The sequence below is a fragment of the Corapipo altera genome, unplaced genomic scaffold (genome assembly GCF_003945725.1).
Source record: "Corapipo altera isolate COAL_440 unplaced genomic scaffold, ASM394572v1 0, whole genome shotgun sequence".
Taxonomy (NCBI): domain Eukaryota; kingdom Metazoa; phylum Chordata; class Aves; order Passeriformes; family Pipridae; genus Corapipo; species Corapipo altera.
In genome coordinates this window covers 88,034,564-88,047,903 of record NW_020884872.1, presented here as the reverse complement: position 1 = coordinate 88,047,903, position 13,340 = coordinate 88,034,564, and the positions used below count along the sequence as shown (strand labels likewise).

The window sequence follows — 13,340 nt, the reverse complement described above, 5'->3', positions numbered from 1 at the left end:
CAAAAAATAAAAGATGCTTTTATCGCAGATAGTGGAAAAAGACTCTTTGTTTCCCAAGGAATAAAATTAGCTAAAACAGTTGAATTCTTGTGGTGGTTTTTAGTCTTCTTTCAACAGCCTGCATGAGCCAGGATGACAAACATCCCTTCCAATTTACATTTCTGTGTATCGTCTTTTTTTTTTTTCCATTTTTCCCCTTCATCAGTACTGTACAGTATAATTCAAACTGTGTCCTTTCTGTGAACCATTGTGATCTTGAAAACACTGTTTGCTTCAGAGGCAGAAAAATATTGGGTAGATGTACCTATTTGCCTCCGTTACCTAGTTCTGTAGCTCTCGTGCTCATCAGCTGGGATTCTGCTTTCATGAATGAAATCAAACAGTTCTTTGCCTTCACCCAGGGAATAAAGCTCATCCGTAAGTGAGGCAGAGCCTCCATCAGCTCCACTCAGTGATGCCACAGCAGATACCTGTGCAGGCAGCAACTCCACTCCCCTGGGCATGTTGCCAGCTCTGTGTTCATAGAATCACAGAATCATAGAATCATAGAATAAGCTGAGTCAGAAAAGACCTCTGAGATCATCAAGTCCAACCCTTGATCCAACACTGCTGTGTTCCTCTCTCTGTCTACCAGCTCTGGAGGCCAGTTGTCCTGAGGACAACCTGTCTTAGTGTTCTTGCTGCTCTCCCTGCTCCAGCACTGGGGCTTTGCTGTTTACATTGTAAGCCAGTTGAGGGACTAAGCCAGTAAAACACTTTGCAGAAACACGTGAAAATGTTGCTGCTGTGTTAATTCCCTGAGCTAGTTCACCAGAGGATCAAATCAAAGAAAGAATCACAGATCCTTTAAAGACCACCAGGTCCAATCCCCCTGCAATGAGCAGGGACATCTTCAACTGGATCAGGTTGCTCAGAACCTGATCTTGAGTGTTTCCAGGGATGAAGCACCTACTATCTCTCTGGGCAACCTGTGCCAGTGTTTCATCACTCTCATCATAAAAAAACTTCTTCCTAATATCTAATCTAAAACTCATTTAGTTTATAACCATTATCCCTTTTTCCTGCAAAAAAGTTTGTCCCCAGCTGTCTTGTAACCTAAATCAACCCTACTTCAGCTTGAAGGTGTTCCCCTTGTCCTGTCACTACATGCCATTGTCAAAAGTCCCTTTCCAGCTTTCCCTTGGATCCTCTTTAGGTGCTGGAAGGGACTCTAAGGTCTTCCCAGAACCTTTTCTTCTCCAGGCTGAACAACCCCAACTCTCTCAGCCTGTCTTCACAGTAGAGGTGCTCAAGTGCTCTGAGCATCTTCATGGCCTCCTCGGGGTTCGCTCCTACAGGTCTTTCTTATACTGGGAGCCCCAGAGCAGATGGGGTCTCACCAGAGAGGACATGGGGGGACAGAATCCTCTCCCTCAGCCTGCTGACCACACTGCTGGTGATGCAGCCTGGGGTACAGTTGACTTTCTGGGCTGCCAGCACACATCACCCACTCATGTCCAGATTTTCATCCACCATGTCTTTATCCTCAGGGTTGCTTTCAATCCTTTTATCCCCCAGCATATATGGGCACTGGGGCTTACCCTGACCCAGGTGCAGGACCTTGCACTCGGCCTTGTTGAACCTCATGAAGTTCTCTTGGGCCCACTCCTTGAGCTTGTCCAGGTCCCTCTGGATAACATGCTGTCCTTAAGGCACACAACAGAGTTTGGTATCATCAAAGGGATGGGAACAGACAGCTGAGCTGTATTGTCCAACCACAGAGACCTGTTGGAGCCAGCATCCCTCCCAAACAATGCTTAGAGAAGGAGATGGCGTTCCCTTAGTCCTCTCTTCCTAAAGCTTGCAATACAGAGCAACGTTCATTTATAGGAAAATGTCCAAAATCTTTAATTCTGGGTGTGTAAGGGCAAGGGGTTTCCATCGTACCTGCCATTGCAAACTTCGGAGCCTTTAGCTGAATCCTTGTTTGTCTGGGGAGAAGGGGTGACTGTTGCTGGCAGATTTAGAGCAGATCTGCAAGCTCCCAGTGTGATACCAGGGCAACCTCTCTACTCCTAGGGCCTGAAGGAATATATCTTGATCTAATAGTATGGAATTACATGCTCCCATCCTAAAGCGCTCCCCCCCGATTCCTCCTGGCTTTATTTTCCCTCAATCTGGTTTTCCAGATTTGTACTTCTTATGATTGCTCTATTATCCTCCTTTGGATTTCTTCCCTCTGCATTTAGGACAGGACCGAGCCACAGGGCTAAAAGGCTCAGTCTTCATTTCCTGTTCCACTTCTGCATTTTAGAAGATTTTTCAATCACATCTCCCGCAGTGTCCATCAGCTTTTTGTGTGAGACCTGATATGCAGGGCTCTGGCACGGCATTTGGGTGGGTGACACCCAGAGACAGCCTAATCTGCTTGTAGCATCAACAGATTACTGGATTCTCCACTTCACCCATGACAGTAATGCCATAGGAGTCACAGATTAAATCTTCTATTTCCATGTTTGTCTGCATGCTTAAAATCCACTCCTGAGCCAAGAGGTCCCAAACAGTCAACAACAGGCTCCTTGCCAAAGGCCAGGGAAGAGGTCAGGCTTCAGTGCGAGCTGAGCCTTGTTACACCACTGGATTGTGCCCCTGTAAATCTGATTAAATCCATCATTTTTTCTCACAGAGTCTTTGACTATCTCTCAGCACTAAATGAGAAAATGTTGGGACATGTGCCACGTTTGTGGGAGATTTTTTTCCCTACTATCAGTATCAAAGTTACAGGGTGAGTGAGTGGTGCATTGATTATTGAATTATTTAACAACTCCTCTTGCATCTCTTCCTTTGCTTCAGGAAGCTTTTGTGTGTAGCATGTTACCATGGCTGACAGCTGCTGCCTGATGTGCTATAAGAAATTATGAAAAGAATCTTATTTATTTATAGAACAGAAAAATTATTAGGATTACCATCTACCAGCATGTGTGCTTCTCCTCTATGTTATTATTTGTTATTAAGTAGAGATTCAAGCTTTTTCTTCCTTTTTCACCTTTTCATGATGATGGTGTCAAATGCACAACCAAAGATGTGTGCAAAGAATAGAGATGAGCAGTCCTGATTCTCCCTTGAGTTGTGCAGATGTGAATCCAGGAGAAGCTCCATTAAACTGAGTAGGGTACATCCATGTAATTGAGAGCTGAACTGAATCAGAAAGGTGATACCTAGAGGTGATGATATGTGTTTTTAGTAGAGCACAGACATTCTACTGCCTGAAGGATTCAGGTAGCCGTTGAAAGTCTGAACTGGCATAATAAGCTGCAGTCTGCTCTCCAAATCACGTTGAATCTTGGAGCTGGGGGAATGCCAATGTTTGCACTGGTGTCTGTGTGCACTAAGGATCTTCTGCTTCAAAAACGAGCAGTAAGGGAGTAAAGGACTAAGCTCTGGAGACCTGGACATGTGATTGTACCTGTTTCTATAAGAAAAAAAAAAAAAAAAAAACCAAAAATGCCTGAACGGGTTAGATTATTTTACGTCACTTATCAGAGATATGGCCCACAGATAATATTTAGCACACACTGTGCATCAATGCACTGCATCAATTCTGCGGGGTACCATCCTTCTTATTTTAGAAAAGTAAGTTTAGCACTGCAGGGAGTAATCAGTGGAGCACTGCTGGCCTGAGTCCACAGGCAGCCTCTGCTAACCACCAATTTTTACATATCCTTCAGCAATTTACCTGAGTATCAACCCTTAGAGTCTTTCAGTATCCATGCAAAGGGTAGGAGCCACCTTAGCTAGCTTTGGACATATGTGCTGCGGTTTTGTACCTCCAAACTGTCCTCTTCACACACTCTTTTAGGTTAGCATCATCTGACCTAGTTTGATTACCTTCTTTATGCAGAGGTGTCTCTTTTTTTTCCCTTGAATATAGGATAGGATAGGATATTTCATTTAAAAGGGATGATCATCTAGCAAAGGTCTGCATGTCTAGCTCAGAGGTGAACACAGGCACTGGTCAAGTTGAGTCCCACCTGACTTGTTTCACTGAATAACCTAGCTCTCCGGTGCTAGCTGCAAAATAACTGGTTCAAGAACACTCCTTCAGCCCTGGCAGTATCTGATGTATTTTCTTTGGGACTGAAAAACAGACTGGGGTAAAGAAAAGTAAGCTTTCATGAAATTAGGTGGTTCACCTGCTGTGAGGGTACTTCCTGCAGGTGGAATCTCCCTTCTTTCTCCAGCAGTGAGGTCCATGCCACTGTGATAGCATTTAATGGGAGCTCGGGTCTCAGTAGCAGCATAAACCTATTGCCTGCGTCACCTCAGTTCCTTAGGATAAACATTTACCCCTGGTACTATGCATATGCACAAGATGTGTCACAGCAGGACCTTGATCTCAGCTGTGGCTGCTGCTGCAGAGGTGAGTAAATCATCAAAGCAGGGTCCAGCATGGCTCTTCTGGCTCATACTTCTATCTCTGCAGTGAAGAGTCTAATGTTACCCCAGGGAGCTGTAATCTAAACCGGATGGTATTGCTGATGGGCTGACAGCCAGCTAAAGGTTTATTTTCCTCCACCATCTCCCTCCCCTTATTGTACTAAGTGTGTTTATTTGTTTCCCGCATAAGGCATAGCACGTTCCCTCAGAAAAAGCAGGCTGATAGGACGCTTAATGCTGTTGCTCTGCCCCTTGATGTATAGAGAAGAGAGACTGTTTTCCAAGCTGGATCATCGGTTCCAAGGAATGAGGTTTCCCGTTTCCAGAAGGCAGCACACTCAGACTATTCAGACAGACCTCACTGCAAATGCTATCTGTCTCTGGCTGACACGTGTGATTCTGTCTAAGAGTCCCCAGAAAATCTCCTGCTAGCAGAGGAGCAATGCACAAAATACGTAGTGGAAATGTGTGAAATTACAGATCTTCAAATCTTCAAATTACCAGTGTCAGGTAAAAAATAAGCACACCTGTGTAATAGGACTGCAGAGGCTAGATTCAGCCCTCCAGGCTCCCATCTCACTTCTTTGGGTCCTATTCCAAGGATAACCTAGAGTAAAACATTCCAGGACTCTGTTCCTTAGCTTACTCTTTGGCAGCATACAGGGATACACAGCCTCAGAAATGTGGCATAAGGTGTAGCTGAGCAATGATTGTATTGTCTGCTCCAGTGCAAGGTGAGATAAATACTCCAGCTACTCTCTCTCAGATCTGCTGCTCCCACAGTGTTCCAATTTCCATGGCACAGCAGTGAGAAGGTGTGTGCTGGTGAGCAAAGAGCATCCATAGGACCCCACTCAAATATAAAGACCCCATCCTACGGGTCCCTTTATATGTATTTGTTCAGTCCTTCCTTCCACATGCATCCTCCCATTGTTTTTTAACTTTGATTTGACAACTATCTTCTACTTTCTAGGGGAGCAAAATTGCAGTCATTTACAGCATGCTGGAGGTAGACATCTCCCATGCTACATTCACTCTATGTCTCCTTCTCCCTGCATTACTATCACATCTCATGTACATTTTTCTTGCTCCTTTGGTAGGCACCCATCTTGATAATCTTTTGCCTGGCTTCTTATCCATGAGACTGGATCTCTTCCTTACTTCACCTGCACAGCTACAAGAATGATAACCTTTTTTCTTTCAGGGCTTTGTCATACAGCTTAAACCTACAACGTCACCTGCCCTTTGGGCAAGGATTTCCTCACTGTTGTCACTGCTGTTCATGAATGAGCAGAAGTAGCTCAGTATGAGTTCGATGTACCCATCATCTACTGTTGTCCTTGGTGATTGTGTCCCATCAAGGGGACCTATGAAGCCTTCCTTCATCTAGAAAGCTTTCCTACAATTATATGGAATCACAGAATTCTATATGGAGTCCACATCCAATCATTAAGGTTAGAAAAGACATCTAAGACCATTGAGCCCAACCATTAACCTAACACTGCCAGGTCCACCAATAAACCCTGTCCCTATGTCCTCTTCTTCCTGGACAAATGGATTCAAAACCCCATGTCATCAAGTCATCAGTAGAATTTTGCATTAAAACACTGATAAATGAGAATGTCTTAGCAGCTGAACCGTTATCTAGTCTTACATTGCTCTGGTCTGTATAAATGACAACAATTTAGATTCAAAAGTTTTATGGAAGAAATCAGGGCCCAGCTATAGTGGTCTGAAATTCTCTAAATGAGCAGAAAAGCCTTTCCTAGATAAAAATGAGAAATCTCAATTGTATCTAACATAGGACAAGAAAAAAGAAAATCTGGGGTGACTGTAAAATGCTTTGTGCTGTTCTGGTTGGGCCAGCAGTCCTGATTAGCCCCAAGTAGAACAGTCACCCTGTAAAGAAGGAGAGATTGCAGAAGTGGGTCTGTGGAGCAGCCTGGTGTAGAGTCAGTGTGAACTCATTATATTTACGATCATTGTGTTCAGCCCGTTCTCATCCACATCTCTCACCTATAGGCACAGAGGCTGTGCTGTGCTGAACACCTTCCACTGAATTATTTAAAATTCAGTTGCTATGGATCTACTCAAGGCGATCAGTTTAGAGAAAATGCAGATGGCCTCTGGTTTTGAGTTCCCGCTGTGCTTTGGTTAATTTGGTATGTAAAGGTATTAGGTTAATTAAATGCCATGTGTTGCATGGGGACTGACTGCATTTGTGGATTAATAAGTATCCCAGTGTGTTCTGTGCTGAAAGTCCTCAAGCTGGCAGACGGTTATTTCACTAGGAAAGGAAGGTAACAGAGACAAGTCACGAGGAAAGGAAGAAGTTTCCTGTTAATCCTGCAGTCATTTTTCCAGAATGGGTTGTTGCAGTGTCCTTCAGGTCCTTGACCAAATATCAGTCCTTACTGGAGAGACTGGAAGAATTTAAGTGAAGAGAAGCAAAGTTGTTCAGTTTGCTTTGAGACTCCTGCAGTGCTGTTCATATACAGTGAGCATGTCAGCTGGCCAGTGGAGGACCATGGCTGGCGTGTGGAAATTTTTCTCCTAGGAGAAGATCTTTACCAAGAGCCATATTGTGAATCAGATCAGAGGGTGTGATTCACACAAGCAGCAGGCATAGTCATGTTGCAGGTCTAAAGCAAACCAGCCACAGGATTCTGGCATTCATGGTGGAATACACGTAGAAAGCAGAGAGAGGGACAAACACCACTGCTAAGTTTTGGAGATGTTGAAGAAGAAGAAAGTCGTTTTCATGCAGCCATGCCCTGAGGTGGTGGAAGATCAGGAGAAAGACCAGGGCAAATGGACACTACTCCGCAATGTCAACCAGGTCCTGAAGCCCACGACCATTTTAGCGGTAAGATAGGGGGTCCTGAGCCCTGAGCATGGCTGGGAGCTTTCAGGCTACTTTGAAACCTGTCTTGCTATTGATGGGATCCTTATACTTCTTACACCAGCTTCTCTCACCTGTCTCCTTTCTCCCCATCAAGCATTGTAGCTCCCCAGCAGTGAACCTTCTTCCTCTTCACATTTGGAAGTTCCTCCTAAAGATCCTCTTTGTGAATTGTGTGGGTCTGTGTGTGCACCCATCATGGTGGTGTATCCTCCTCTTGTGCTGCTATTTGGTTGTCACTGCCCATAGCTTGTGAGGTCGTGAGGGTCTGCCCCAGAGCATTTGGAAGGGCACTTGCATCCAGTGGCCGAGTTGAGGAGGAAGAGTTGGACCATGTTGATACTGTAAAGGGTCTGCTGGTATTCTCACTTCTCCAGTAATCTGTCATGTGTATTGAAAAATAACTGAGGCATGAGACAAGTTATGCAACTGACAAGCCAGTCTGCCCCAGCTGGTAAATGCATGAATCACCCTGATTTACCCTGAAATCCCCTATATATCTGCTGTTTAGGGAGCTGATCTGAAGGTGATTGCATCAGGAGAAGGAATATAACTGACATCCATGGGGTTTATGTCAAATTGATTAAAGTCAGAAAAGGAAATAGGTCGGCACTCTCAGTAAGTGATGTTATTTTTTAACCCCCCCCAACCTTCCTGACCTTACCAGCTTAGCCCATCCCATAAGACTTTTTTCACCAGTATTAAGAACTGCACTTTAATGGATTTAGAACGAAGCAGTTTGTGGGGACGGGTGTTCTGTGTATTAGGTAGACAAAGCACAGAAGTTGTCTTAGTGGTAGAGTATCAATTTACCTTGGGTAGAGCAGAGTGCCTTTTATCTCAGCTGTGTGGTAACAGAACATACGAAGTAGACTGCTTTTACAGATATTCAATATTAGAGATTTTTTTTTCTAAAAAAACAGCATTACAATTAACGTTTTCTTGATTAAGAGCAATTTTTACAGACCTGCTGAGGTGTCAGAAAGGTTTTCTAATGAGCAGGGACTGAGCAGCCCGGCTCTTCTCTTGCTGACACCTTGATCAAGTTACCCGCCCTGTGCATGAATTTGCCCGGTGATGCAGAGAGGATGACAGTGCTGAACACTCTGAAATGTTTGAGAGTGTTGGATCAAAGAAGCTAAGAAATAAATATTAATATAAATGGATTTATAATGTATCTACTCCTGACAGTGCATTCATTAGTTGTTTCTTTTCCCCATTTTAACTGAGTTATGAGAAGTGAAGATAAGACAGCTAATGAGAAAAAGATATGAATATGATATTTTTATGAGCTGGATAAAGATACTTATAACAGAGCTGTAGCACAACCCTCCAACGAAATGAAAACTCAAACTAAGGACTGGATCCTGAGCTCCATGTAAGCAGGATGACTGTATTGATATCCTACTGGAAACCAGGGTGGAGTCTACCACAAAATGGTTAGGGATGCCCAGTGTGTAGTGTTTCTCCATGTGTGAGTCCCTGAGTGTAACCTTACATCCTGGTGGCACTCACAGGTTAGTATCTCTCAGAAGTCTTAGTGAATGATGACTTGGATGGTGATGTCTCCAGTTCCCACTGCCCAGCGTGAAGATGAAGGTTGTTCAGCAGCCTTGGGTCAAACCAAATCTATAAATATAGTCTGTCCACAGAAATGATTGATAGTGGATGCTCAGGAAGGGGTTATATCAGAGCACATGCAAAGTGATACCTCCTGGTTTTCCCTTCTCCTTCTCCCAGCAGTTTTTCAGGACTTCAAAAGGTAAATTTTGCATTGTGCTTAATAGGTACAAGTGGAGCTGGTCCCCAGGAATGTGGTGTTAAGTGGGGCTACAACTTCACACATTAAGATCAGCTGCATGAATGCAAACACACCTGGCAACTAGATTGCTCCCAATTTTAGTACATCTTCACATTGAGAATAGGGGTGGAAAATAATTCTGCTTTGTTTCAGTGTGGGTCCTTCTTGGGGCTTTAGTTTGGAGTTATTTTAGAATTTGCTATTGTATTGAGGAAAACAGCTTCTTTAAAAGCTTTTTTTGCATTTGAGTAATTTAATCTCCACAGAGCTGATAAGCAGATAGTCCCTGCCCAGCAGGACTGACAGAGGTCTGTAGGATCACCAGTGACATGGTAAGTGGATAGGGGTTAACTGCTTGCTATGTCTTCCAAAATGAAAACACAGAGGTCTCAACTGAAAGAGGTGAAACATTTGAAACATGTAAAAGGACACAACTTTTTGTAGCTAAATTCTTCCTTTGGGATTATGGATGCTGAAACTTTGCAGAGCTTCAGGACTCAAGTGGACATGCTCACAGTAGATAAAATCCACTGAAAAGTGTTAAATGCAAACATCCCACCTACACATCACTGTAGCTGGGAGAACTCCTGAAGGAGTACATATATCTGCCTCTCTGGTTATGTTCTTCACTCATCTTTAGTAATTCCCTTTTCAGCAGTCTCCAAGGTATATTTGACAGTGGTTATCTGCAAGGAAGAATTGTGCTACAAGCCTCTAGATAGGGCTTAGCAGAGCTCAGAACCATCTCCTAAATGTGAACTTTTAGGTTTGTATGTTACGCAGAGGAAAACCTCTGTCTGGGTGCGTTTTTCTGCCTGTATCGCTGCCCTGTAACCTGTTTCTGCTGGATGCATTCTATGACCAATAACCACTCAGAAGCTTGAGAAACAGAGAAAGAGTGCAGGGGGTGTATGCTGTGTGGACATGGCCTGCTGCTGATACCTTGTAGTGCGTTTCATAGAATCATAAAAGTTGGAGAAGACCTCTGAGATCATCAGTCCAACCATTAACCCAGCACCACAGGGTTCACCACTAAGCCATAGCCCCAAGTGGCACATCCAAAGCATCTGCTTTCCTGAGCACATGTGAAAAGGGGTGGTTTGTGGTTTGCAAAGCAAGTAATTTGACTTGTACTAATGATTTGAGTACCAAATGTCAGCAACTTCTATCCCAAGGGATGCTGAACTTTCTCCAGCCCTGAGTGTAACTATCTTCTCTTTGATTCCAGGGGGATTATGTGTGGATGGACCTCAAAACTGGACGGGAATTCGATGTTCCCATTGGAGCGGTGGTTAAACTGTGTGACTCTGGACAGATCCAGGTTGTGGATGACGAAGGCAATGTACGTACAAGGGGTTATGATGACTCTTCTACAGCTCTATGGCCTGGCTAGGCCAGGGGTCATAGGGCCGTGTTGATTGGCTTTGTTATGGATTTATCACGTGTCCTACCAAGCCACCTGTGCCATAGTTTTCTATTTGTAAAAACAAGGTAGTGTTGTGTCCCTACTTTTATGGCTGTACTGGGAGTGCAATGTTGAGAAGCTTCTAGAGTACAGTGGTAACAGAAACCCCCAAAATACATTTAGATAGTGCTTTGAACAAACCCACCTCAACCTGCTGTTCTTGTGCTGTTATCCAGTCCTTCCTAACCTCCTACCAATACCACATGTGCCCAAACACTGGTTTTCTTTCAATTTCTCACCTCTATTTTTCTGCAATGGTAGCTGTTTTAGAGCAAGGTCTATATCACAAGCAGAAGGTGGCTCTCTGTCCTTCATAATTTTAGTTTTTTTCTGACTGAGATAATTTTAACTGCTGTCATTGCCTTCAAGGATAATAGAAAGAGATTTGGTTTAGCAGGGTCCTTGTGTACAATTTGGAGTGGCTTTTGAAGCCCTTTAGAAGTGGTTAGTCTAAACAACACTCTGTCAATAAAAGTGTGATTTTACCACCCCTGACCATCCCCCTCTCCTTTTCTAAATCATCTTCTCTCTTCTCGACAGTATTTTGTGGCAAAGTGATGTGAAAATGTAGTTGTGAAGGGAAAAACAAATCTGCTATTTGTTATAAACTCCCCTAATGTGCTGGATGACCGTACTGCCCTGGAGGAGGCTCCTGCCAGGATGGCTCATGTCTCATGTCTCTTGCTGCTCCAATAAAACTCCAATATAAAGATGTTTTCCTTCTTCTGTTATGAATCTTTCAAACTAATGACTGCCTTGCCCCAGGAATAGAACCTGTGGCATGTGTGCTGATGCTCTCCCATGTATGTTCTTCCATCTGGTCCTTCTGTTTGGGGTGGGCTGTTTCCCAGTGGTCTCTCATTTGACTTATCTCTCTCTGTCCTTGCTCTCTTCCCAGGAGCACTGGATTTCCCCACAGAATGCCAGCCACATCAAACCCATGCATCCCACCTCCATCCATGGAGTGGAGGACATGATCCGCCTGGGGGACCTGAATGAAGCAGGAATTCTCAGGAACCTGCTGATCCGCTATCGGGAGCACCTCATCTATGTGAGTGTCCACCTTTTGTTCTGCACTCCACCCCCTGCTCTCCTTAGCACTGGGGAACCCATGAGGGAGAAACTCTGATTGAACTGAGCATCTGGGTTTCTATATTCTCTTTGTTGCAAGTGGTGGAGGGATTCTGACTTTAGAGGACACATTGCAGAGCTTGTGGATGCCCCAGTGAAAGACCGCATGGGTTAGGTAATGGGCAAAGTCCCTGTTACCTGGCTGTACAGCCCCTGTAGAAGTTTTGGGGATGTGTATTAACTTTCTGCACATAGAATAGCCAGTTCAACTGAGGCCTTTTCCCCTGGAACCATTAACTCATTCAGCCTAAGTGGGTGAAGACAACTATTTCTGGAGGTGGAAGAGGTGGAAGAAGGTTGAGGAGGTGCATGCCTGAAATAACTGGGAACAAGCGAGTAAGCAAACTCCCAAAACAGCTCTAAAAAATCTTTCCAATCCGTGTTTATGACTTGTTGCTCTGGGTTGCCTGGGATCCGGACAGCTGATCTCTGGGGACAGCAGTGTCCTTCCTTAGGTCAGCTCAGTCATGTCATGCCTGGTGAACCCAGTGCAGCCTTGCCAACCCAGCCAGACATTCATAAATTGAGGGTTTTACAGGAAGCCAGTCAGAACTGCATCTCTTTTCTGTGATAGCATTGCAAAGACCACCTCCCCAACAGGACAGGAATCAACATTCAAGTCTCTGTGCTGGTTTTACCAGTGTGCTGTATGCTGTGTTGTCTTGCGCACATTTTTTGGACAGAAATTCGGAGTGTGTGCTGTGTTTGCTGCTAGCTAATGTACTCAAACAGCCTATGCAAATATGGAAAATTTGGTATTGCTTTTAAATCCTACAGTTTTCAGATATTCAGGTAAGTGCCTGCTGTTACTTTGAAGGTTTTTTCAAAACCATCTGGGTATCTAATTTTTAAAAGGCTCTAGAGACTACTAGATTTTCAGGCCAGAGGGAAATGCAAGACAGTCAGACTTCCCAGGTAGCAGAAGCTAACACAGCATGGCCAGGATTTTATTTATTGAGTCTGCTTATTCTGCTTGATTCCCAGTGCCTTTTGATAGGATGGTTTTGGATTAAGCTGGGCAGTAATGGAGAAGACACCACGGTTACACAGGCTGTTCATATGATCAGGAGCTTCTTGTCCCAACTCTGGAAAACACTCCTCTCTCCTCAGAGATGGAGTCAAATCCTAGAGGAAGAGGACATAGCTGCTGAAAAAGCACCCCTAAGTCCCCAAAGCTTGGAGGAGAACAGAGATCCCCAAATTTGTCTCTCACTCAGGCACCTTATTTGTTGTGCATGACATCTAAGTCTCCTATATTGTCAGTTTAGAAAAAAAGAAGCATGACCAGAAAATTATTCACACATTAGATTTACTAAGTTTCTCCCTGGAGCTGTTTTTAGGGAGATAGAGCCATTTATAATGATAAAATAGCAAGTTAGCAGCCCAAATTCATACTTGAGGTATTGTCTCTGTGTGCACTGAGCATCCATGGCAGTCACCAGAGATATCAATGGAGCAAACAGAGACAAGTCTGCCTTTCAGCTACGTGAACAGAAGTGCCTGTCAGATTAAGTGGTTGCTTTACAGATGTCTGGAGCTTGGATATCATAGGAAAGTTTATGTTGGAAGGAAAGTTTAGGTTGGAGATCTACAGTCCAACTTCCTCCAGCTCCAAGCACATCCAT

General features: G+C 44.1%; 1 protein-coding gene across 4 annotated transcripts in view; it reads left to right on the top strand.

Moving 5' to 3' along the window:
- MYO7A (myosin VIIA) overlaps positions 1–13,340 on the top strand; it is a 101,280-nt gene that overhangs the window by 29,984 nt on the left and 57,956 nt on the right. For all 4 annotated transcript variants that reach the window (XM_027669021.1, XM_027668868.1, XM_027668944.1 and 1 more), the window contains exons 3-4: positions 10,348–10,461; positions 11,483–11,635. In XM_027669021.1, coding sequence (XP_027524822.1) covers positions 10,348–10,461; positions 11,483–11,635 — 267 coding nt within the window. The remainder of the gene's footprint in view (positions 1–10,347; positions 10,462–11,482; positions 11,636–13,340) is intronic.